Source organism: Lytechinus variegatus, chromosome 9 (genome assembly GCF_018143015.1).
Source record: "Lytechinus variegatus isolate NC3 chromosome 9, Lvar_3.0, whole genome shotgun sequence".
In the NCBI taxonomy this organism is placed as follows: domain Eukaryota; kingdom Metazoa; phylum Echinodermata; class Echinoidea; order Temnopleuroida; family Toxopneustidae; genus Lytechinus; species Lytechinus variegatus.
In genome coordinates, this window is record NC_054748.1 from 34,394,589 (window position 1) to 34,421,342 (window position 26,754).

General features: G+C 36.7%; 1 protein-coding gene across 1 annotated transcript; it reads right to left on the bottom strand.

Annotated features, from left to right (window-relative positions):
- Nucleotides 1-26: 26 nt before the first annotated feature.
- LOC121421991 (trichohyalin-like) lies at nucleotides 27-25,231 on the bottom strand. The gene is made up of 6 exons (XM_041616793.1): nucleotides 25,113-25,231; nucleotides 10,535-12,403; nucleotides 9,366-9,644; nucleotides 8,316-8,462; nucleotides 2,754-3,450; nucleotides 27-1,420 (listed from the first exon to the last, which is right to left on the bottom strand). Exons 2-6 carry the CDS (start codon nucleotides 12,305-12,307, stop codon nucleotides 1,323-1,325), a joined length of 2,994 nt encoding a protein of 997 aa, XP_041472727.1. The 5' UTR covers nucleotides 12,308-12,403; nucleotides 25,113-25,231; the 3' UTR covers nucleotides 27-1,322.
- Between the last annotated feature and the right edge of the window lie 1,523 nt (nucleotides 25,232-26,754).

The following is a 26,754-nucleotide window of genomic DNA, read 5'->3' on the forward strand; positions in this document are numbered from 1 at the left end:
GTCCAACCCCCCTTTTTCACTCTTACATCACTTCATAAAGTGCCCAAGTCAACAGAAAACAGAAAAATTAATTTCACGAAAGACCCACACATCGGGGTTCATTGGACATAATTATGTTATGGAATTGACCAATGGCATATTTACACAATATGTATGACGCATTTAAAGAGATGAACATCCAATAAATCTATTAAAAAAAAAAAAAAATCTATAAGTAATAAAGTCAACTAACCACACTCCTGTAGCATTTGTTAAACACTTTTGAGAAAAGAAAAGAAAAATTGGCAAGATTAAACTTGATCCTCTGAGTTCTATTATATCAAGACAAACATGCCGGGAGCCTTTCATAAACATCTTGCCATTGATATCTGTTATAAGCTACTAAAATACTTACATCTGATTGGCTGAGAGCGATTTTGTCAGTGAAAATTACTTTTAAGCCACTTAATGAAACATTGTCTAATAAGAAACCCAACACTTACAATCTGACCCATAGCAATGCAAAACTTCCTTCTGGGTCAAAGTTCAAACCTTTGTCAGCATTTGGTGTGTCATAAGGTCGCCTGCTGAAACTTATTGGTCCCTTTAAAAACCTATACGAATTGCAGAATTCATATCAGCGAACAGATGAATATTATTTTCATTTCATGCTACAGGTAGTTCCCTGGCATTAAGGTTTGTTTTTTACAAATATATAAGGAAACCAAACTTAAAACATAATTAATTCTTCAAATCTAACCCATGGCCCACATTTTCAATATGAATGATCTATCTACTCAAAGACTATAAGGAGGGGTGGGGTAGTGTTCAGAATAGTACAAATTTATGACGTAACCTTTGACACAAGGATCCATTCCATCACAACAGAGGAGCCAGATGGACCATTCCACTCATACTACAGGGGTGTTTAAACAAGGATGCCCTCAGCATTGTCAGGACTTGGAAATGTTAAAGAGCTGGAAACTATACAGCAGCCAGATCATTCTATTCTTTACAGCAGAGGTGTTTAAACAAGATTGTTTGAAGAGATCTATGGGACTTTCAGCATCTTACATGAAAGATTGGATCATTCCATTCTCAGTGCAGGGGTGTTTAAAAAAAAGATGCACTCATGGTTGTCTAAGCAGGTGGATCATCCCATTCTTACGGCAGGGATGTTTAAACAAACACGCCTTTCGGGTTATCTGAGCTTGGAGCTTGTTTGAAGATATCTCTGGGACTGCTAGATGGAACATTCCATTTTGAAAAGCAGGGATGTTTAAACAAATACGCCTTGAGAGTTGCCTAAGCAGGTGGATCATCCCATTATTACGCAGGGGTGTTTAAACGAAGACGCCTTCCGGGTTATCCGAGCTTGGAGCTTGTTTGAAGAGATCTCTGGGACTTCTTAGCATCTTCCGGGGAGGAGCGTTTCCTGGTGCTGTGAGGAAAAAAGATTCAAGAACAAAAAAAAAAGAAAATTAAATAAATTCCTTTACCACTCAATCTCTCATTGTCTACAATTTGCATAGTTTCCAGCCCCATGGCAGCCTAATAATACTATCAACAATATCCAAGGTGCACAAGTGAAGGGGGGAGGAAACAAAATTACATAGGAACACAGAATTAACTTGTATTATTGATAAAAAAATTATAAAGGTAAGTTTTTAATTTAATCAATGTCACGGCAGACTGGCTATCACGATCTCATGTGGAAAGGAACTCCATAGCAAGGCCCTGCATTAACGAAAGCCCTCCCTAATTCCCCAGATTTGTTTTACATTTAGGAAGTGAGAGAAGAACATAGTCACAAGAGAAGCGCGAGTGTTGACGAGTAATGTTATATTCGAGGGGTAACGCGATGAACCGAGCGATATACCTGTACCAGCAAAAGGATTTCAAATATGAGATATTCACTCATTGTATATACATGTATATGACTTTCATACCTCTATTATATTGGACATTCACCCCAAAAAAACTTCACAATTCATAATATAACACAAAACATCACCCCCACACCCATAAAAATAATAATATATCTAGACAACAGCAAAAGACTTGCTTCTCACTACATCAAGTTTCATGACTAGGGCAGTGGTCTGGTGGCCAGGGGCAACCAAAAATGAGAGTAGGGCCACCAAAATTCTGCAAAAGCCCACACTTGGTGGTCCAGTTGGGCTACCAAAGTTCTAATAAATTTTAATGTTTTATATTGTTTTAGGGCCACCAAATTTGCTTTGCGGGCCACCAAGAAAGTGAAATTGATAATTTCGGTGAACCATTCGGGCCACCAAGAAAATAAAGTTAGTTTGGATCCTTGATTAGGGACTCCCCAACCAAAGTAGTTTTAGTTTATAATGAGTGTGTTCATATGAATATTGACATCAACAAATGAGCTAGCAGGTTTAATATAGCCAATGCTTTGCTGAACATCAAGCACAGATGCAATGCATACATGTAGCCATTCATCCATGTTAATGCCTCACATAATGTCATGGAAAAGGATTACCGGTATTCGATAGAGGGCACAAGCGGAAAGAAGGTTAAGATTTTATTAATGACTCTGAACATGTATTTTAGGAACAGATCTTCAACAATTTTATACTACAAGTAGGTAGGCATTTTAATGAGAATTTCACTTCTTAATTTCTGTAATTATTTAATTTATTACCATGCCACACAAACCAAAGTGCCTTGCGATGAAATCATGTACAATTATGTACTCCTAAAGCTACAGGCTGCTAGAACAGTAATACATGTAAGAAACTTACTTGGATTGTTGATCAGTTCTCCTTGTTTGGGCAGCAGAGCTGGTTTCTTCTTCTCTCCATCTTTCTGCTGATCCTCTTTCTCCTTCTGAATATCCTTCTCTTCCGCTACCTTGTTCTCCTCTTCCTTCCTCTTATCCTCCTTCTCCGCTCGCTTTCTCTCTTCTTCCGCCCTCTTCATTTCTTCCTTCTTTCGCTCTTCCTCCATTCTTTTCTCCTCTTCCAACTTCCTCCTCTCTTCTTCTGTCTTCCTTTGTTGTTCTTCCACCTGCCGTCTCTCCTCTTCAACTCTTATCCTTTCTTCCTCTGCTTGTTTTCTCTCTTCTTCCGCTCTTCTGCTCTCTTCTTCCGCTTTCTTCCTCTCTTCTACGGCTCTCCTTCTCTCCGCTGCCGCTCTCCTCCTCTCTTCTTCGACTCTTTTCCTCTCTGCCTCTTCTTTCCTCCTTTCTTCCTCTAGCTCTTTATACCTCTCTTCTTCTTCGACTCTCTTCCTTTCTTCCTCTTCTTCCTCCTGCCTCCGTCGCTCTTCTTCCTCGATCTCCCTGTCCGCCTTCTCCACGTCTCCCTCCAACTTCTTGATCTCTTTCTCCTTCTTCTCCAGGAGCCGCTCCACCTCTTGGATCTCCTTGTTGACCCCTCGAAGGCTCTCTGCGTATTCTTCCAGCTCCTTGTCAAAGACTGTCAGCTGGACCTGGATTGCCTGAAAGAAATGATGAAAACAGAACATTTTCAATTTCCATTTGGTTGGTATAATCAACAAAGAATTTTTGAAGTGATGAATTTCTAAATGTTAAATTATTGGTGGATCAAATGCCAGTAGAATAATGAGCCAAAACTTTTGAGGGGCCAGATATAGCACATTTATTAAAAGCAATATTTCTAAACATCTGCAAGTGAGAACAATTTGACTGTTTTCATTACAAAAGTCTACTAATTTTGTGATAGATTTTGATATAATATTCAGGAAAAATATAATAATAAAAATATTTTACCCCTTTTCCTTTTATTCTTTTCATTTCTTGATAATCAATTTTTCAATTATTTTTTTTATTATTATTCATTTTGTTTATTTTTTTATTTATTTATTATTATTATTATTATTTTATTTATTTATTTATTTATTTTTTTTGGGGGGAGGAACCATTGCCCCCAAGCCCATCATCTCTACACCAGAGCCAAATGCCATACTGTAGATGTGCCTATATCTTAGTAGCTTATAACAAAGGAAGTTGTACATTTGTTATCCACAGCAAGTAACATGAACTTCAACACTTGAAATTCATATACACTTTTATGTGTACATTAATACTTTTCTTCTTCACATGTTTACATACATTCGTAAAAACACACACATGTTCAATAATATTTGCAATATCAACAACATCATGCAGTTTTAGTCTAACATCCACTTCCTCTATAAATGTACATGTACACTGTATCGACTAGTCAAAATGAAATACCTCTCTCACACAAAAGAGAACCACTATTTCCTCTTACCTTTCTCCTCAAAGAATTCAAAAGATCTGATCTTAGAAAGGAATTGTTGCAGACTTTCATACAGTACAATCCAAAAGCCCCTTGAAATAATAATTGTTTTAATCCCTGTAGAGATTAATCCCTCAAGAACACCAATAGAGGTGAAATTTTACACTTTGTGTATGAAATACAGGAATCACAAGGGAATAGTGATATTATGATTGATGGTTTCTCGTAAAATTGACCTTTATCTTCACCTTTTACACTTTCTTCAAATTTTCTTCTTAATATGTTTTCTTTCCCCACACTTGTTTTCCCCTCTTTTTATTATTACTTTTACCTGCACATTTTTTTTGTCTTCCTTTGTTTTCCTCTGTCCGGTATTTTTCTGATTTACCACCTCTTTCTACTTATAATATAACTTTGGAAGAGCTTTATGCAGCGGCATACCTGACACAACTTGTAAGATGGGGCAAGTAACTTGGCACCCAATTATTTTGCACCCCCCCCCAATAAAAAAAGCACATCCCCCAAAAATATCCCATTTGGAAGCACATATACTTTTAAATCCAAACTTTTTTGAAAAGCAAAATTTATCTTAAACAAAAATCATAACCACCACATTTGGGGACTCATCCTTTTATTTCAGTACATTCAAATTATGTTGGAAAATCATTGCCCCCCCCCCAGCACACTGTGACATTATCACACACAACTCAGAATATTCCTGATTAAAGGAAATACGGCTTTTGAGGGTTTCATGAATCTGTTGCTATAAAGTTAAGAGTGAATTTTTGAAAGACTGGTGACCTTTTTTAACGAGCTAAATCAACACCAATGAAATTTTGATGTACATCAAGTATAAAGCAAAAAAGGGTCACAAGTTGCAAATATAGTCAATTGCAACTAATTAACAGCTTTATGAAATGTAAAGCTACATGTAAGCTACTGTCCGTGTATTGTCTCATTTCCTTCTTAACTTGGAGACCCGTTTCACAATGCTGTAGAATAATGTTACACATGACTTTATAAACAATTGAAATATGACTTGGCTTCACCATTTTTATTGGCTGAAATTGATTCATGACGATTTTGATTTATTTTTCTATGATCTAATAAATGAAAATTGTAGGCCTACAGCACAAAGTTGAACGCCTCTGGCAGTCTCACCTGCACTACACAGTTCCTGTAATACTTTGTTAAAAAATGCTAAAATTCAAGATGAAATCAATTTCCAGTCGCTAACAAAGTCATTTGTTACTTTACAAGTTGAGATTTATGAAAAAGGGTAAAATCGTCCCCCAAAAAGAAAAAAGTCTTCTACTACAAATAAACGATTTCGTGTTCGAAAAAAAGAAAAAAAAAGTCCTCAACAGGATATAAAGGACATTTCACAGCAGAAAAAAAAAAAAAAAGGTCTTCAACTTCTCGTCAAGGGGGGGGGGCAGGGATAGGTCCCTTGCATGGGTTGTGACTTGTCAGGGGGCGAGTGCCCTGGTGTATGATGTTTCTTGATAAAACAAAAATTATTTATTGTCCCTGGGACCCTGTTTTCTTGAGTTTTCCTTGCCAAGGCAACCTTTCCACAGGAGGATTCTCATAAAACTATGATTTATCTCTCATAAATTTGGTCATAAACAAGCATTTAATATCAAACATGATTTGAAAACAGTAGGCCAAGTAGAGGGCTACCTGTAGAGTTATTATCAACAAGGGGGAGAGAAAACAATTTGGAGAAGGTTTATGATTCAAGTTTTATTGCCAAAGATTGATAGGGGAGATCGGGGTTAGTTGGATTGTAGGGTAAGTTGAAACATTGTAATTTTCTTTAACGCCTGTAAAATAAATTAATAAATTGAGGGCAGCATTGCATAAATTTATTTTACAATTAAAAACATTGTAATTTTCTTTAATGATGTAAAATAAATTAATAAATTGAGGGCAGTATTGCATAAATTTATTTCACAGTTGAAACATTGTAATTTGCTTTAATGCCTGTAAAATAAATAAATAAATTGAGGGCAGTATTGCATAATTTTATTTTACAGGCGTTAAAGAAAACTTACCCCGTGTTCCAACTAACTCCGATCTCCCCTACTTATATTCATGCATACTGGACTATTACCACCCCTCAACTACAGTGTACAGTGCCCTTCAGATGCTTGCCTTGGTCCTAGATGTACAATGATGCATGCACTTCGAAACACTTTGTATGTGAGAAGTCAATATAATTTGGTAAGATGCAAATGAAAATATTCATTAAAAAATGCAGTTAGAAATAGATGAATTTATTCAGAGACCCATGATACTCATCCCCTATAAAACACACCCAAAGGCCCAATGTAACAAAAAATACCCCCTTCTCCTATCAATTTTTCCTATTATTAAAACTGTTATACTGTAGTATACCCAGTTGTTGTGTGTCCGGACGATTAATTTTAGAAAGTCATTTGGAAAATTTTACAATTAAAGTTTCAGAAATTTTCAGTACAAAATGTTAGAAAATAAAACAGAGAACTATTGAATTCTTATCTTTAGTGTAATCCAAAGACAAAACGAAGACTTCAAAAATATAAAGTGTCTGGAAACCCGACCCCCATCCTTTTCTATGTCTGTCTCACTCAAAGAGAAAGAGAGAAAAAGCGAGGGGAGTGGAAGGAAGAAAAATTGAAGGGGGGGGGGGGGGGGGGGGTAGACAGACATGAGCAATGGAAACCATGATCATTTCAATAGCAGAGACAAGGGGGTGGGAGGGAAGGGGGAGGGCAAGTCAGGCATGTCAAAACTACAATCATTACAATACCAGATATAGAGGGGGGGGGGGGGGGGGGGAAGGTGAAGTCAAGTAAAGTTAAATTGAAAAGAACACAAAATAGTTAACCATGAACCTAATGACCCAAAGCATTGAAACATATACCAATGAACTTTTTACCCTCTTCTGAAATCACACACTTGTGTCTCTAAAGCTTGAAGGTCAAAGGTCACATCACAAAAGTTCAGCTGACCTTGAAAGCTACGGCGCTTGACATAAAACAACAGAATGACAGATAGGTGTAGATGTCATAAACTCTCCCCGTCAAAGACCCCTTTCTCACTAAGCAAAAGTCACCAGGGTAAACTCTCCAGTCTGAAAGATCTTGCTAATACCTTTCACATTGAGTAAGAGCTAACGGGGCACAATCTGGGGCCCATTTCATAAAGAATTACAACAGTTGTAACTTGTCATTATGACAACTACCATGGTAACCTTCATTTTGATTGGCTGCTGAGCCCTGTTGCCATGGTAAATGCCATAATGGCAAAGTTGCAACTGTTGTAACTCATTATGAAACCGGCCCAAGGTCAAGGTCTATTACTAAGGTAAATGTTGAAACAATTGAATTTAATTTTTCAGTGCTTACAACTTGAATGAAACAGTCCTGAAGATCACCAGTAGCATTTAAAGAGAAATGCCAGCAGTTGCATTAAACACCGTTTTTATGAAAGTCTGTAAAACCAGGCTTAATTGTCGAGGATCTAGATCTAGTACAGTTGTACATGAACTGAACTTTGTGAAATCTTGAAATCTACGCTGAAAAATGTTCACACTGAAGATCACCAACACAGATAAGTGCACGTGGGACAGTGTATTATTATTGCTTTGAATGTCTGCCCGACGCTTGACCCGAATCCTGTTCTTATTTGCTAATTTCTCAGCAATTACACAATTTCTTCCAGAATCCTTTGGCACGATTTTATTTATACAAACAGAAACTTTGGTGGTCATTTCATTGGATTCTGTACGAACTCATATTTATATTGTTACCACAACTGGCATTTACCTATAAAGTTGTGTATAAACATAAAAGTACATACAGCACAAATATGCAATGATATGTTTCTAAGCGCTGCATATTATTAACCAAACCTAAAAGCAAAACTGCCTTTACTGGCATTTCAAGGAAGAAGAAGAAAAAACTCCATTGCCAAAGGATGCCGAGGTGGGAATTGAACCCTGAACCTTGTGGTCTATGGACCCGAGACATATCCACAAGACCAAGCCACCTCTATGATTGAGAGACGGATGGAATGAAAGATCAAGGTACTCACAAGAAGGTCTTTCTTTGCTTGCTCGTCCCCTTCCTTTTGTATCTTCTCCTCTTCATTCCGCATCCTCTCGTCGATCCTCCGGATCTCCACCTGCTTTTCCTCCGTCTGTCTCTGGCATTCTTCTACCTTCGCTTTCAGTGCTTTCACCTACAAAAAACACAATCATGAAACATTGGCTTGATATTGAAGCAAGAGAAGATAGAAAACTCATGCATTACTAGGGGAGTCCTAGGCTGTTCTTTCACCAGTCGCTTGAGCCCCACATTCTGAAGCCAAGCTTAACTTTAATAGGCCACTCTGGCCTGTATTCTGAAGTCGGGTTTTACTTAAACTCAGGTTTAAAGTTGTGGTTCAAGTATGGATAGCCAATTGTTACATAAATCACTAGCAGAAGAGATATCACATTTCAGCTCATTTGGCTCCCAAATCAGTCATAATTGTCCAGCAAGTATAAATAGATGATTGACTTCAGCATCGATGAATCAGGAAAGAGCACAGTAAACATAAGAAAAATAAATGTACAACTTAATAAAAATTTTGACACATTTGGCTTCCCATGATTTTAGAAGAGAGTTAGTCTGTGGTCTAAGTTAAACCTGACTTCAGAATACGGGCCTCTGTGTTAAAATTATTGTAAGCCCAAAATTTCAAAATTACATTTACATGGCTTCCGTTACTCATTATCTTTCTTTCTTCATTGCAAGGCAATTTTCTTTTTCTTTTCTTTTATAATTTATTCTTCAATCTATTCATTGATCATCATGATCATGATCATCACCATCATCATCACGATCATCATCATCATAAACATCGTTGTCATCATCATCATCATCATCCTCCTCCTCCTCATCATCATCATCATTACCATCATCTTCATAATTCATTATCATTGTTGTATTTTTTTCTTCTTATTGTTTATTATTATTATTATAATGGGGTGGGGGGCCATTTCTAATATTTTTTATACAACACACACAACTGAAAATTTAAGAGCAATTCAAAGTCAGAGTTCAATCCCCAAGTTAAAGAGTCTAAAGACATTATTCTCACCTCCTTATTGAGTCTGTCACACAGCTGTAGCTCAATCTCCAGCTCGTTCTCCCAGAATTCCATCTCCTTGAGGGCGCTCTTGTTCTTCTTAATGGCTTGCTCGAACTCGATGATCTTATCCTCGATTTGGTCCAGCTCGGGGTCCATCTCAAACATCTGGAGGGATAGGATAGCATCCTCGATGCTGGTGAGTTGTGATTTTTGCGTCTCGATCCGCTCCTGCTGAACGCTGACGATCTGGTTCAGCTCGTTGATTTTTTCCTTCTCCTTCTGTCGTTTCTGAGAGAAAAGAAATGAGTAGATAAAGTTTAAACATCATAGGCTTGTATTCTGAATTCAAGTTTAATCAACTCTGAATTGGGGTGCATTTCATTGTTTCATTTTTGTATATGTGGCATATGGCTGTGTAAAGGCCACTGCACACCTTACGACTGTTCACGATCCGATTTTGGAACGAATAGCATTTTGCTCATTTCCTGAAAATGTGAATGGAACATATCATCTTATTTGAGGTTAAAATTAATTGAAAGAATACTAATATAACCATTTTGAAACATTGCAAGTCTTATTTTGGAGCAAAGGTCAAATTAGTTTCAAATCGTAGTCAATCGTACAACTGCTATGATGTCATTACGACGAGATATTAAATTTGCTTTTATTCTAAGAAGGATGATAGCATAGTCACAGATTTGAACAGAGGTATTCGTACGATGATTTCGAACATTACGCAGTAAGATATTCCAAGTCTCAATATTAGCATCAAATTCTACTACGTTTTATTCCAAAATTGAGTCGCAGACCAATCGTAAGGTGTGCGGTCGCCTTAAGAAAATTTTAATGAGCAAAATATAAAGCAAGGCATTTCTAAAATTGTCAGGGATTTTCCAAGCAATGAAACTACACTGTTCTATATATGTGCTTACCTGTGTTGGTGATCTTCAGTGAAATTGTTTTTCGGCTGAGATTTCAGGATTTCACAGAGTTCGATTAAACTCTGTCCTGGTTTTTACAGACTTCCTCATGAAATCAGTGAAAAACTAACTACATGTATTTTAAATCTCTAACCAAATTTCAGTACAGAAAGAGTTTGGTTAACATTTTTACTTCAGCCTTTATATCAAAATTGCTTTTTAATAGAACATGAAAAGAGGGATCACTTTTGTTCTTACTTGATCTTCATCCTTTTTCCTGGCAGCTTCTTTCTGTCTTCTGGCCTCCAGGATTTTGACCTTCTCCATCTCGATCCGCTCCCTCCTTGCCTTTTCTTTCTTCTCCGCCTCCTCTGCCCGCAGCTTCTCTAATTCCTTCTGTCTCTCGATCTCCTTCTGTCGCTCCTCCTCCGTCCTCTTTGCAATTTCTGCCAGCTTCGCTTTCTCAAGCTCCAATTCCTTAAGCTTTTCGCCCTCTCTCTGCTTAACTTCCTCTTCAATTCTCTTTTTCTCCTTTGCTATCTCTTCCTGCTTCTGCTGTTCCTTTTCTCGCTCTTCCTTTCGTCGCTGTTGTTCGTTCTGTCGCTCCCTCTCAGCTATCCTGACTTTCTCCCATTCCATTTCCTGGAGCCTCAATTTATCTCTTTTGAGTTCTTCATCTTTTTGCCTCTGAAGGGCTTTTTGATGTTCAATTTCTTTTTTCCGCAATTCCTCCTCGATCAGCTTCTTCTCTCTTGCGATTTCCCTCTGCTTCTGTATTTCAATCTGACGTGCCACTTCCATCTCCGCTATCCGCTCTTCTTCCCTTTCTTCTGCCTCTCTCTGGACCCTTTCAATTTCCAGTTGCCGTTCCTCTTCCTTCTCCGCTTCTCGAAGCTGGTCCTCCTCTCGTTGCTTTTCAAGAATCTTTCTCTTGATCTCCTCCCTCTTCTTCTGTTCTTCGAATTCCTTGGCTTCCCTCTGTAACCTATCCCTCTCTGCTTGCCATTCCCGCTCTCGCTGCACGGCCGCTATCCTTTCCGCTTCCTTTTTCAATTCAGTCTCTATCCTTCTCTCCTCTTCTTTCTTACGTGCCAATTCCTTCTTCTTTGCCTCTTCTTTCAATCTCGCTATCTCTTCCTCCTTAATCCTCTGCTCTTCCCTCTGCTTCTCCTGCAATCTCTCCAGTTCATTCTTCTTCTCGTCTTCCTTCTGCCGTTCCTTCTCTCGCACCATCTCTTCCAACTCTCGAATTTTACGTTCCTTTTCTTCCTGTTCTTTCAGGTACTGCTGCCTCTGCTGTTCAAGTTCTTTTTGTTTCTCTTGTTCTTTCAAAAGTTCAATTTTCTTTATCTTTGCCGCCTCTTCCGCCTCTCTAGCCTGTGCTTCCTCCTTCCATCTCTCCCTCTTCCTCTGTTGTTCCTTCTCGATCGCTAACGCATGCTGTCGTTCCATCTCTCTCCTTTGGTCTATAAATCTCTCCCTTTCAATCTCCTTGATTTTCTCAACGGCCTGATCTCTCTGAAAGTCTTTTGTTCTCTCCATCTTCTGGATCCGACGTTCTTCCTCCTCCTTCATCAGCTGAGTATGTCTCTCTAGCTCAAGTCTCTGCAGCGCACCCTGCTTCCCGCTGCCGTACATTGATGCCTGATACGCGGCCGCTCTCAAATCCTCATCCTCACCATCCACTCCGAAATCCGCTAAGAAGCGATCATCGGGACTCGAAAGGTTCAGGCTCGTCACGGAAGACGGCCTGCTGCTGTGTGGTGTCCGACTATACGGTGTTGTTCCCTTCCGCCTGAGGAAGTAGCGGACATTCTTCGACATGGGACCCCATTTCTCTAAGGCACGGTATGGACTCTCCTGGGGGTGCAGGATACGCTCCATCTTTGGTGATTTCTCCATCAGGTTGAAGCGTCCGACCTGACCCGTTGACTGGGCCAGAGCAACGACGACTTCCTGGCAGGTCGTGAGTTCGGTGATCCCGCACACCACCCGCGGGACCCCGTCCACCCATACTTTCAACTCCACCATGGCTGGTAGACGTCTAGCTATGATGTCATTGTGATGTCATCGTGATGTCATCTGAGCAGGTCCATTGTGATGAGCAGCTTCCCTGCAAGACAGCGTCTGAAAGATAAAAACAAAGAAACATTTAATAAAATTATTAAAACAGTTGAAAGAGAAAATTTTGCAATACTTGTATGCAGAATGTCTAGAATTTTAATGTACATGTATAATCATAGCAAATTTACATGTACTGTGCATTCCCGAAGTTTCTAAACAATAGTGGGATAAAATACAGAATCTCTATATGCATTGAAACAGAGGCATACATATGTACAGCACTCTTTGAAACCTGAAAATGCTATATACCCTTCCATGTTTGCGAAACATTAGATCTGTATAAAAAGACAAAAGTACATGTAAACATACTTTTTGCAAAATACAGTACATGTATTGTAAATGCATACCCCAAAAGAATAAGGAGTCATTAGACGGCACTGGAATTTTAAAGACTGGGCTGCAAAGACTACCGGTAATCGTAGAGTAAAATGCCGGGTAGAACACATCTAGAGAGATGTGCTCAGTGGCCAACTGTTCTTGGGGGTAAACACAATTTCACGAAGGTGAAATTGATTGAGCACCAACAATAGCAACAGCGACAGCTGCTGCTGCTTATTCTCTAATATTTCATACATGAATGATTTAATATCATATATCATCTGAAATCTGTTGTAGCACTTCCAAAGGAGTTCCAAAGAACGTTGTTTGCATTGGGCCCTATCATATACACGTATGTAATGAAATTTACAAGATAATAAATGAGAACCAAGAAAAAAACATCCATAAACAAATAATAACCAAGAAAAAACTTCCATGCAGGGCAAATTCCTGACATGCCTGTTATAGCACACTTTGTACACACAGCCACAAAAATTGTTTCCGTTTTAAACTTGAAAGCTTGATTCAATTTCTATGCAGTACATTTTTGTACAGTGTAGATAAGAATTTAAAGAAGTTATAACACTGCAGAAGGTTCATTCTGTAGGCCGCCTACATACAGTACATTTCATGTAAACACAAATTGTGTACAGTATGATACATGTATACACATGGTGTCTATAGGAAATTATAAAAGTATTACTGTAAATTACACTTACATAATATAAGACGAATGCAGCACAAGCAAGTATTTTCCCCAAAAATATATCCAGGAATTGTAAGAAATGACTGAAACAAGTTCTGAAACGGTATCACATTTCAGCTATATGTACATGTACATGTCAAGCACGTACTCTAGCTACTGACTATTGAATTATTTAGTACATGTAGTAGACTCTAGTACTACTAAATACCAGACATTCGCTTTTAGAGAGTACACGCTGGCTATTAAAAGCAACAAACCACGACACGCCCCCAGGCTATTTCGTGAGAGCAAAAGAACAATAAAGAGTTTACTCTCAAACATTCCATTCATTCATTAGACGTCTCAATGGGCTATCTACTTGAATGGATCAAAAGGACGAGTGTCAAACGTAAATATATCTAGGACAATTTAGCCTCATCTCAAGCAAGGATTATACAACATTATTATCTTTTTTTTATCACTTTGCAGTCTGATCATTAATAAAAAAAAGAAGAAAAACCTGCTCACTGAACTCGCATGAGACTATTAGCTAATCATGTGTACATTTACAATGTACACACTTTCCATAGTCCCCACTCCAGTATGTTTAGAGTAGGCCTAAATATACATGTATTTGGGCCGAGTTTTTACCTGACTTTTTGTTTCTGACCTTGTAAAAAAAAATTCGTATCTTTAATCCCCAATCCTTTATACATGTAAATCATATTGGGGGAAAAAGAGTTCAAAATGTTTTATTTTTAACTTACATTGGGTGCTAAAATGAATTGCTAATTGCTAGTTCTTTTTTAAGAACATCTATGTGTCTTCCTATTCCTGAACAAAACTGGCCAAAACCCTACAATGATAGAATCCATTTTGAGTTGAAATCCAGAACAGAACGATAGAAATTCCAAACTGAAATCCATTATCAATTATCAGGATCTAAAGAGAAGAATTACAAGGGTCAGGGACCTATAACATCACAGCCTAATCCAAAATGAATTAGAGATTAAATTGGGATTAAAAAAAGGTGATAGAGAGATTAAATCATTACATTACAAAGGAACATGCAGCATGAAATCTGAAATAATAGGCCTTGAAGATAGCCTAGTAAAGCACTCTCAAAATCTGATTAAGTCCTCACTAGAAAGTCCCTGGCCCTGCTGAGACAGATAATCTGGACCTGGTCTATTGTTGATGTAGTTCTTGTAAAAGAAGTACTTTCTAAAGCCCCCCTCCAGATCCTCAAATAGAGATTGTAAACAGTGCTAATAATGCATGCAATCTTAACATGTCAACTCTGCTTGTCCCAGTCCTGATAAATCCCTGCTAGTTTTTCTGGTCTAAAAATAGCTTTATAGACTTGGAAGAACACGTATGGAAGACGGGGGAGGGGGGATTTTTTTCTGTGTGCAAAATAACCCCCTAAACAAGTTTTTCACGGGCTTTATTTACACATTTTGGCCCATAAACAAGTTGTCGCCAGGATATGACCCCAGGAAAAAGCTAGGGGGGAAAAATACCCAAAACACGTTTGGCAAAAAAGCTTTTGATGAAAAAACATACCTAAAATATGTTTGACCCTGCGATTGACCATTGATCAGTCTTTCAAAACTACATGTACACCCTTTTTTGAAAATCTATGTTTTTGATACCCTTAACAAGTGCACACGCACCCTGCATCAAAAACTGTAAAAAAAAAAAAGCACCCCTAAAACGTTTTTTGGTCACGCGTGTGTACAGCAATATATTTGACTGCCCCACCCCCACCCCCCGGATGGAAGATAAATGATTACTAGTGATGAAACTCGTACCTGTACAGTGAAAATCTCAATTTTATATCTATAATTTTTTGCTTATTATCATAGTTCATTATTTCTGCATTCCTATAGGCCTACTTAAATTTATAAATAGGCCTACTTGATGAAAAGACCCAACCCCGGTGGAAAAAATATATATTCTGTATTAACTTGGGGCAAATACCACTATATTCGTCCTGAACCAACCCAATCAGATGCCACCATTTCAACATTCAAAACAAGAATCAGCAATGCAGACTCTGCCTATGAAATAATGCCAACTGTAAGTGTCAAAAGTTCAGCATATTATTGGAAAGAGAAAGGGAATATTGTTGCCAATTTGAATAAATAGTGATCCATTTGTTACCCTTTAAATATTCTGTTGCATTGCCATTATAGTACATGAACTGTACACACCAACTGTAAGTGTCAAAAGTTCAGCATATTATTGGAAAAAGAAAAGGAATATTGTTGCCAATTTGAATAAATAGTGATCCATTTGTTACCCTTTAAATATTCTGTTGTATTGCCATACTAGTACATGAACTGTACACACCAACTGTAAGTGCCAAAAGTTCAGCATACATGTATCAATAATGAAAAAGAAAAGAATACTGTTGCCTATCCATTTTTCCCCCACAAATAAATCAGTCATATGACCCAAACGATTGAATTCCTAACCCAAATTTCACCCCAGGAGTATCTGTGCCACCCACATGAAAGTAATAAAGATGTCTGATGGTCATTTATAAATTATGTCTATCATTCCAGCACACCTGTGTGACCTTCAACCTGAAGCCGTTCTGCTTCAAGTATTTCCTACTAGTAGATGGATCCTAAACAAAAAAATCACCCACAAAGGGAAGAATGAAAGAGACAGAGCCACTGAAAGAAAGAGATATACCAAATAATACTGTACGTACATCAATTGTTATTGTAAGTTCATGCAAAGTCAATATCAAAGAAAAACACAAACAAACCTATATGTGTGTACAGTATCCTTCACCTAATATCATAATTGTAAAGTCAAAGATACATGTATTTCTAATCATTTGGTTGAATTAAAATTTTCAATTGTAGGCCTACATTTACATACAGTGTATGCATAGCATTCATTTAGCATCTACGGGAGACCGGGGTTAGTTGGAACATGGGGTAAGTTGAAACATTGTAATTTTCTTTAACGCCTGTAAAGTAAATTTATGCAATACTGCCCTGAATTTATTGCTGTTAATAATACAACAGTTGTAGTATCAATAACAATAAATTGAGGGCAGTATTGCATAAATTTACTTTAGAGGCATAATCAGGCATTAAAGAAAATTACAATGTTTCAACTTACCCCATGTTCCAACTAACCCCGGTCTCCCCTACAGTGTACTTTAGAGTTGGAAAATTACAGGAGTTGAGACAACTATTGTTGTTTTTGTAAAAGATGGCCTAAGAAAATTGTGACTTTTTTGTGAGAAACAAAATGTGACAATTTTTATTTGCAATTTGAATGCACGAAATGGTATCCAGGAAATTATAAATCATCATCGACAATTCAACATCAATATCATCATCAGCAGCAGCAGCAGCACCACCACAACCATCATCATTGTCATCATCACCATCATCACCACCACCAGCACCATCACGATCATCACCACTAGTCCACTACCACCATCATCATCATCATCACCACTACCACCACCATCATCATTGCCATCATCACCATCATCATTACAATTAACCTACATTATCAGTGGATGACCCCCCTTCTCTCCCTGTTATACAAATTCAAATTAAAAAGTTTATGATATGTACATGTAAAAACCCAACTTGAAGGATCATCATCAAAACGAAGATACAATCATGTATTCCCATTATTTCCAGACTGTCAGTAACATACATCTACAATTATATCAACAAAATATCACAGAACATTCATAACCAGTGCAGATTTCCTCAACAACTTCTGATACTTCTGAAAAGCACTGTTCATTGCAGTTCGACTCGCTATGTACATTCATTACAGCAATACACAATTGTACTAATAATACTATTACAGGAATAAATTCTTCTTCCTGGTTACAAAATTATTCAAATACCAAGCCATTGAATATAACTGCTACAGTCTGACAAATATTTGCTAAGCTACAGGAAAGTCAACAGAAATCAGATTATCTGAAGAGAATCTGTCAATTTTGAACTGGACGCGGAAATGAGCCGCACCTCACATTTAGGGGTATAGAAATACATGCCAATCTCAGTCATTATATCAAGACCTATAATCTTGAAGGATTAAATCTGATGAACTCGATATCTCTGACAACACTGGCATTAACTTCAACAACTGCTAATTAGGCATTTGTACATGTACATGTATGTTGGCATTAAAGCCTCTCTATTATTTCAAGAGAAATATTATAATTGCAGAAATTTACAATACTCAGGACTACATAAAAAGTATATCAAACAGAATTTCAACCTAAAAAAAATGAAAAAAATTTCTCTCCTACAATGTAATATTCTTTTATAATATAACACGGTATGAAAAATTGTTTCTAACAAAACTGTATTAGCTTGCCTGAAGCTTACATCAGGAATCAACAAGCTACAATGTACAAATTGAACTCCCAGTACAATCATAATTTATAGTGATAATCAACCCATTGTCTTCTGGATGGTCAGTATTAATTGTCTATGAGAATGTCAGAATTCAGAAATCAACAGGTTTGAGTGATACAACTGGTTCTACTTGCTACAGTACAAAATCATCATCCACACAATTTGCACGATAAAAACAACTCTTAAATGTTCATCATCGCGGTGAATTCAATAGGGTAGACAAGTTCGGTTGTCCCGCGAAGCGGTTGAAACTTGTCGAGTGAGAAAAATGTTATGTTATCAAAAAGATAGAGAATTCATCTATTCACTGAAAATCTACCATCGTATAGAATTGTGCTGGTCCTCTCTGCGTGACGTCCTTTATTTACTATTTATTCTCTGCTAATTCATGGTCCCCAGCATTTAATGAAAACATTTCCATTCTCTTCTGGGGTTTTCCCACGAGAATAAAGCTTTGAAATTCACAACCGTTAAAAAGTTATGGTATTTCAAAGCTGCAATGAAATCAAATGTGTTGTCACACCATCTTCAAAAGATGCATCAAAATACAACATCAGGGTCCCAATACAAAGAGTTGCGATTTATCTGATCAACTTCAACTATAATGGATAACCATCAATGTCATTTTTTTCTAAACAGGAAATTTGCGCTATAAAGTTGTAAACAAAGAGAAGCACTCTGAATTGTCAATGTACATGTATATGTATGAGTAGGCCTACATCATCACTAGAATTTTTTTTAACAAACATGCTTGTAGGCCTATATGTTGATGTTGCTGGCTTTCCATAGTTGTCGATTGGATCAAATATAACTCAAGATTAGGCCCAGGGCAATTCGAAAAGGGTAAAGGCCATTTTTTTTAAAAGGATCGACACTTGAAGGGAAGGCATTGCTCACCTCAGGGGGCATACAAGGCCATTAGAACAGGGCACAATACTAAAATCCACCTTTCACTGGGGCACATTGGGGCCAAACAAACCAGCCGAGTTATTCAAACATTGATGACTGTGAACAGTGTGAACACAGGGTATAGTCCTACCAGTGTACCCAAAGATACCAGCCGAGTTATTATTCAAAGAAAACATTGATCATGGATGTAAGTAACAGTATGAACACTGCATGTCCCTTTTAGGAGAAACCAGTCGGGTTAATACACAGTGTGAACACAGCATAACAGTGCAAACACAATGTACATGTAGTAGGCCTACCCAAAGAGATCAGCTGAGTTTATTCAATTGATAATAAAGATTACTGTGTTCTTGCAAGAACATATGCCATGGAGATGCAATGTAGTTTATGTGTATGTATGTACAAGATTCCATAAACCAGACACAGAGACATACAGTTGAGGCCGAAAGTTTACATACACCCATGGAATTCAGTGAAATTCGTTCACTTGCCAAACATCGTTAAATTTACTATATCTTCAGAAATATAAATACTACCATTAAGAACTTGGTATCAAATGAAAGAGCATATTAAGCTCTTCCACATGATTGGAATACCGTTGAGATCAAAGTATATTTCAGGTGGAATTTTCTTTGAAGAAAAAAGGTAATATTAATGCCATTGTATTCTATTGTTAGTTTTTAATATTTTCAAACATCGTTTCATAAAATTATATAAATGTCAAATCTATGATTTATATTACATTTTCTATCATGATATGTCACCACTGAACAAAAATGTGTAATCTGAAATGTTTGTTTTGAGAAGTAACTAGCACAAATATGAAATGTTTTTGTCAAGTTTTTATTTTTAATTCGTCTAAAATATGAAGATTTTTGGGGAAAAATTTTCACCTAAATATTTTTCAGCTCCTGGTGACAAAGCAATGCGATGAAGGGGCATGACATACTCATTAATTTCATATCAAATTTGTCATGATAGCACAAATATTTTATAAGATACAGTAAATTCTATGACGTTTGACAAATGTCAGCTTTTCTTTGAATTTCCTGGGTGTATGTAAACTTCTGGCCTCAACTGTACATGTACATCAAAGATTGTACATCGTACAAATAAACAAGGGAAGAATAGCAAACGGTTTATCATCCAAGTATGTATATGGTCATGGGCTCATGGCCATGTGAGATACAGTGCACAAGTGTTTATCCGCATGTCCATACAATGTCAAAAGATAGTTTCCTGTACAATGAAAAGTTGGGCTTAATTATTAAAAAGCAGAATAGAAAAAAACTGTTTTGGTGAAGGTTTGATTAAAATCCATCTTAGAAATTTAAGAATGATTTTTTTTTAGTTTTTAATTTGTGATGTCATATTTATACTGTATGCAAGCAGCTCCCCCATAATACACTGTAATGTACTATTAACATATTTCTCTGTAAATTCTTTTTTTTTTTAATCTAAAACTGTTCAATTGAAACATTTTTTTTAAAAAAAAGATAAAAGAGATATAAATGTGACTGGTGTTATATCCCCCCAAACAAAATAATATTACATCATTTTAATTCTTTTGAGAAAATTGCATTAAATTTATATCACATGCCATATGAAGGAGATGATCATTTGTAATGTCACAAAATAAAAACTTAAAAATCAAAACTTTTTTTTTAAATCATAACTTCGTTATTTTATGAAAGATTTTCACAAACGTTCACCAATATTTCATTCTAATTTTTCTCAACTTATTTTGAGAGCGAACTTCCCCTTTTTTCCAAACTTGAACTAAATTTAATTGTCAAAAATTCATTAGAAGATAGACCACGAGACAGGGATGCATCAAGTATTTCAGAATGGCCGAAGTCCCAGAAAGCCGGTGAGAAAAAATTGTTTAATAGAAGAACAAAACAAAAACTTATCACTTAAAGAATCTCTTACTTTTTATCTCCAAACATTACACCACAGGCATACCCCATGCTTGACTGGATACAAAATATGTTCAATGCAAATATTTTTAAAGCCATTTGTTTATGAAATCCAAACTGATTCCACGCCCACGGGTGAATCATTATATAAAGAGTTTAAGTGCAATTTCACACAAGTCGGGGCACATATCTTTGTGAAAATCAGCATTTGATGAGGATGGAAATTTGAGGGCGCGCAAGCTGGATTCACTGCACCAGTTGTTTTGTTCATGTACATGTACAAGTAGACTACACATGTATGTTAATAAAATTAAACAATTTTTAATTAATTACGGCTGCACTAGGAGACAGTGAACCTACATGTACATGGACCATATTCTCAAGTGGTTTTATTTTACACGTACCATGGTAGGATGGGGGTCGGGTGTCCGGACAATTTACGTTTTTGAAGCCTTCTTTTTTGTCTTTGTCTAAAAATTCGAATTCAATAGTTGTCATCTTCTATTTTGTTCTCTACAATATTTACTAACATTTTGTACCAAACATTAATGAAACTTCGCTTGTAAATTTTTCCAAATGGCTTTCTAAAACTGATCGTCCGGACACACAACAACTGGGTATACAAAATTTGTACCATGGTAAAATAAACTACAAAAGCCATGAACTTTGAAAATGTGTGCAATAATTGTTTTATGAGTTTCATTGCATACACTATGAAGTTTAATGAAAAATGCACACTTTGGGCACAGGGTACCTAATTAAAGCACAATAATATGCTAGATATAAATTCAGCAGAAACCATGGTGAAATATATACAGGCCTATAAAAATTGAGGTTACATTAATTCCAAATCTTACAATCATAATACTGTAAGGCGAGATGACCGATTTGAACACATGTACGTCATCGGCACAGAATGTCAATGTCAGATCGGTAGAAGGCCAATCATAATCAGACTAAAAAGCATTCCCATGGGAGCGAAAAGTATTTGAGTGGTAGTAACCCCAATGACCTCGTCTAACTCTACAGGGTACATTCCATTACAAGTTTGAGTCTACTGTTTCTATCCATTCCAGATGATTGGCTTCATTTATTAAAGGGGTGGTCTGGGCTGAAAATATTTATATCTTTAATACATTGAGTAGAATTCACTGAGCAAAATCTCGAAAATTTCATCAAAATCGGATAACAAATAATGAAGTTTCAGTTTAGCAATATCTTGTGAAAACGGTCGTCATGAACATTCATTAGGTGGGCTGATGATATCAAAACATCCCCACTTTCCGTTTTCTTATGCTATTATACATAAAATCAGATTTTTTTCCTTATTTCATACTTGTGTGAATAAAATGTCTCCCTTATAATGAAATAAGTTGCAGCAATAAATATCTAATGCACTATATCAGTTGTCAATCCAGTTTTTATAGTTCTTGGAGGAAAAAAATTTTAATTAACATCATCAGCCCACCTAATGAATATTCATGACGACTGTTTTAGAGTATTTGGACCAAGAATGGACTGATATTTCATCTTTTTAAAGTAACTGATTGACCAGATTAAAGATTTTCAGAAAATAGGGACTTTCTAAAACATTTCATATTCTTTGGAATGTGAATTTTACCAGTATATTAACAGTTGAGTGGAGGTTGTTTGTCTACTGTTTCAACATTCCCGTTCAACACTTTCCAATCGGAGAAGCTGCGTTTGCAATGACATTGTAATCGATCATGATCATACATGTACATGTAGCTACATGAAATAATCATTAAAAAAAATACTCTTATCTTGTGTAATTCTGTTTCTGTCCTGATTCTCTCAATATCAATATTTTTTTCTTTTGATTTTTTTTATTTCATTTTAAAAATGAAAGTAGAAATGACTCTTATTTTTGTTTAAAGACTGAAATAAAAAAAAGTTATGCAACAATTTTCATAACTATTCTTTTTAGAAACAAAATTTATTACAAATATATGACAGATCTTTCTTGAGATTTTATGTTCGAGGGTTGGCGATAATTTAATTTGGCATTTATTGCCGAACCCCGAACTGAACCAAAGTTTGGAAAAAAAATTGCTGAACCCTGCCGAACCGAACCCGAACATGCCGCCTGACTTGCAGCACTAACAAAAACACAAGTTTGCGAACCATGTGGGATGTTTTTAATGATCAGTCTCATTTTGTTTATACAGTCATAAATTCATAACTGTACAAAAAAAGTAAGTAAAACCTTCATTTTTTTCTTCTGATTTACCATCTAAAGATCTAGAGCTTTTAAATGAATAAATGTCAAATGATCATAATATATATCAAAGTTTGTGCTTTGTTTTCATTATAACATTGTGTGCTATTCCATCTAAATGATTATGCTTGAAAGTTGAAATGGGAAAAACTTTTCACAAGTTTGCCATCTTGTAATGCTTAGCCAGACATATGAAAACTGATACAACAAACAACACTACACACATGACAGATCGATAGTGAAGAAAGCTGGAGTCAAACAGCTAAACAACTTAAGTCACAGACACTGACAACCATGCAAACAAATTGTCATCATAGATTCATGCATGCTCGCCGCCTCGTTATCTCAACTCAAGCTCAGTCTCCTTGATCCTCAGATAAGATTCTCAAATAAATTCTTGCATGTTTTACCGAAAAATTACGGTACGGACAATTTTTAGTTTTACAATTAACAAACCCACTCTCCCCCCTCTCAAAGTCACTGTATGTAAATTATATGTTTATTCAGACATGAAACTAAAGTAAACAATTTTGCATTTCTCCCCAACATTAACCCTGCAAGTGCCAGGCAGGCAGGGACAGTTCGCTCGGCGAGGTCAATGAACGGGAGCCTGGGGCTGATTGCACGAAAGGGTCTTTGCAAGAATCATCTCTCATGTCGCCCATTTATTATGATGTGCAATGTGAAATGCATTTTAAATAAATTACCTGCAAACATATTTATTACGGTAATCCGTTATTGTAAACAAAATATTTGTGTATGAAATGTGATATATTCATGATTGAAATTGTATACAAATTGATGTAAATGCTAGCTAACAAATTTTATTTGTGTATCATACATTTCAGAAATATCCCGCATACAGCGCATCTAAAAAGATGGGGCCCGTTTCTCAACACCGTCATAAGTCTAACTTCTTGACTAAATCGGAGATAGTGAGCTACTTGTCCGCTAACCGTTTCACGAAGCCCTCTTTACCAAGATCGGGTACAACAACCTCACTAAATATTTATGACATCTCCGAACCTGTCACAACTTCTTTCTTAATGACGTAGTGGCATCACGTGGGTAGACTATGACATGCAAAAGTGCCTAGAAATTAGAAAATTATAATCTTACGTAATCAATCAAAGATGTTGAAATTACATCAAAAAACAAGTTGGATAATGCATTCTATGATCATTGTAATACAAAGAATCTACAAAAACTGTTGGTAATACTCCACACAACCATTCATTTTGAAATAGTAAAATAATTTATTTGATAAAGATTCTACCACGTCAGGCCATCCATAAATGGACTCGTATTTGTTGTTTTCAGACCCCTATTAACATTTTGATAAATTCTATCTCTAATTTATGCATAGAATTTGTCAAATAGTAAGTTTCAGTATCTAAGATTTAAAAGAAAATTGTTAAACTATATTTTGATGATGTTTGGAATCGTAAAATACCGTATAATTATCATCATTTTACAACGAAAACCGTTATGGTTTTACTTTCGTAAACTATTGAAACTGGATATCCCGGGGGTCCCCATCTCAACGTCCACATGTGATTTTTTAGTCACAAGATCAATTATTCATAATTCCATTTTCTCAGCAATTGAATGCTCAAGTCTTCATGGTCTAAGTATGTATGGTGTATAATATACCTGTGCTATTATTCTTAAAAGATGAAATTCCCATTTCATCACAATATTTGCAATTTTGTTATAATTTTTCTTTTTGAAAATTATGCTATTTTGTGACTAAGGCTACGTCTCGTCTGCTCTTTTTACCGATAATATCGATATCAAGGTATTTTAGTTAGGAAGCCTTTCGAGAAACGGGTTTAGTAAGATTGGAACTAACTCCGTGGTTGGTGGATAAAGATATGACTAACTTGTCCAGGTGTTGAGAAACGGGCCCCTGGGCGACACGAAAGACGGTCCTTGGAAAGACCCTTTCCTTCGTGCAATCGGCCCCGGCCCTGGCTTTGCTGCACGACGAAGCTCCAGGGAAAAGATCGGAGCCTGCTCCAGCTGCACCGAACGCCGTTCCCTGTCTGTGGCCGGCCACACGTATAATTGTATGGCTTCAACCCGAGTAGAGAGCGAAGGATGAACACCCACTCCGATCCGAAAGACATGCACACACAAAATTTAGTTCTACAACAAAGTTGACTTCATTTTGAGAAATAAAATGACATAGTCACCATTGAAATTAATTCATTTGATAGTCTGTACTTACGATTTAGGTGATTTCGATTCGAAAATAGCAAATAATTGAGTAGTTTGCCACACCTGATTCGGAGTCAGTTCCCAAGACTTGTTGTTTACGACGAAATGTACTTTAACATGCGAATAACCTTTTTCAAGGCACTTTATTATTTTACAACTTGTGATTTGTTGGTAAGCCTGCTACATGTATTATTAAAGAAGAACGTGAAGAAAGAAAATTAACCTTTATAGTAATGAAGCCTTTTGGTGAATGCATAAAAACTATACTGAGTTATGACTTCATATTCTCTCTCTCCCCCTCCCCTTTCTTTCTCTCAATTAATTCTTTCTTTCTTTCTTATACTTTGTTTCTTTTTATACTTATTTTTTTCTGTCTTGAGACAGGGGCGCAGTCCGGGATTTTCCAAAAGAGCTGGGGGGGGGGGCTTGTCAAATTTTCCTTGGGAAAATGTGCCCCCCGGCTCTTTTGGAAAACAAAAAAAAGGTATCAAATCTAAGGTGATTTTGTCTGCTTTTGTCTGCAGAAAATTTTGAAAAGCAAATATAAAAATGGTCCTCACTTTCAAAGGGGGAGGGGGGGTGGCACACTTGTGTTAGAACAGCGTATTTACATTAAAAAATGTTTAATTATGACTCTCGAAGGGGCGAGGGGCGGACCGGATGTGCCCCCTGTATCCGCAAGAGTTAGTGGTGTAAGATGCTGTAAGGTTCAAATTCATAAAAAAATAAAAAAAAATCTTAATCCAGTATTTTACAATCAAATTAAAAAAAAGTGGAAAAAGATCACTTCTTTTAAAACCACCCCATCAGATGAAATTCCTCATCTATTGTGATGGGGGACCAAGCTAAATCTCAAACTTTTCTTTCGATCCGATTTTAGATGCTGCTCTCACAAACCGTACAAAATTTAAAAACATGGCTGAGTAACATTCATCGAGTTCAGGCAGGGATGGATCTAGCACTTTACCATGAAGGAGGTTCGACCGAGAAATGACCACCCCCCCAAAAAAAAAGAAGGGGGGGCTTCACTGCAAAATGAAGGTAATTCTGTTACCGAGAAAAAAAAGGTTCACTTTGAAATGAACATAATTTAGGGTGGCTCCAAAACGTAGGTCATTACTTTTTTTAAACTTGCCATGCAGTCCAATGGGAGGGAGGGGTGTTAAACCCCCTAAAACCCCACCCCCCATAGATCTGCCACTGTCAGGGGCACCCTTTCCGACTCAAACCCAAAACCCCACAGAGAAACAGGAACATGTCATGATGGACAAAAAATAACATGTATGAGCCTATCCATATTTCTTTGGTCCCAACCTGTGATTTTGACAGAGCGCCATCTATTGATAAAAACTTTACATTGAAGAAAGTCAATCAATCAAAAAAAAAAAAACTCCACAGTGCACCGGTCCACGTTAAGTAGCGCTGATTAAAGTTCGACTCAGCCCAGAAATAAAAATGTTGATGAGAATCAATAAAGAAAAATAAAGCAAGTATAACACTGAAAATTTCATCAAAATCGGATGTTAAAAACGAATCGATCCCAACAAAAATTTGATTTGAATGAAAGGAGCAAAATCCATCACTAAAGTTTTCATTATTGTCAATTGATTTTTGTAAAAATTGAAATATTGTTTAATCAACAATAAAAAAAA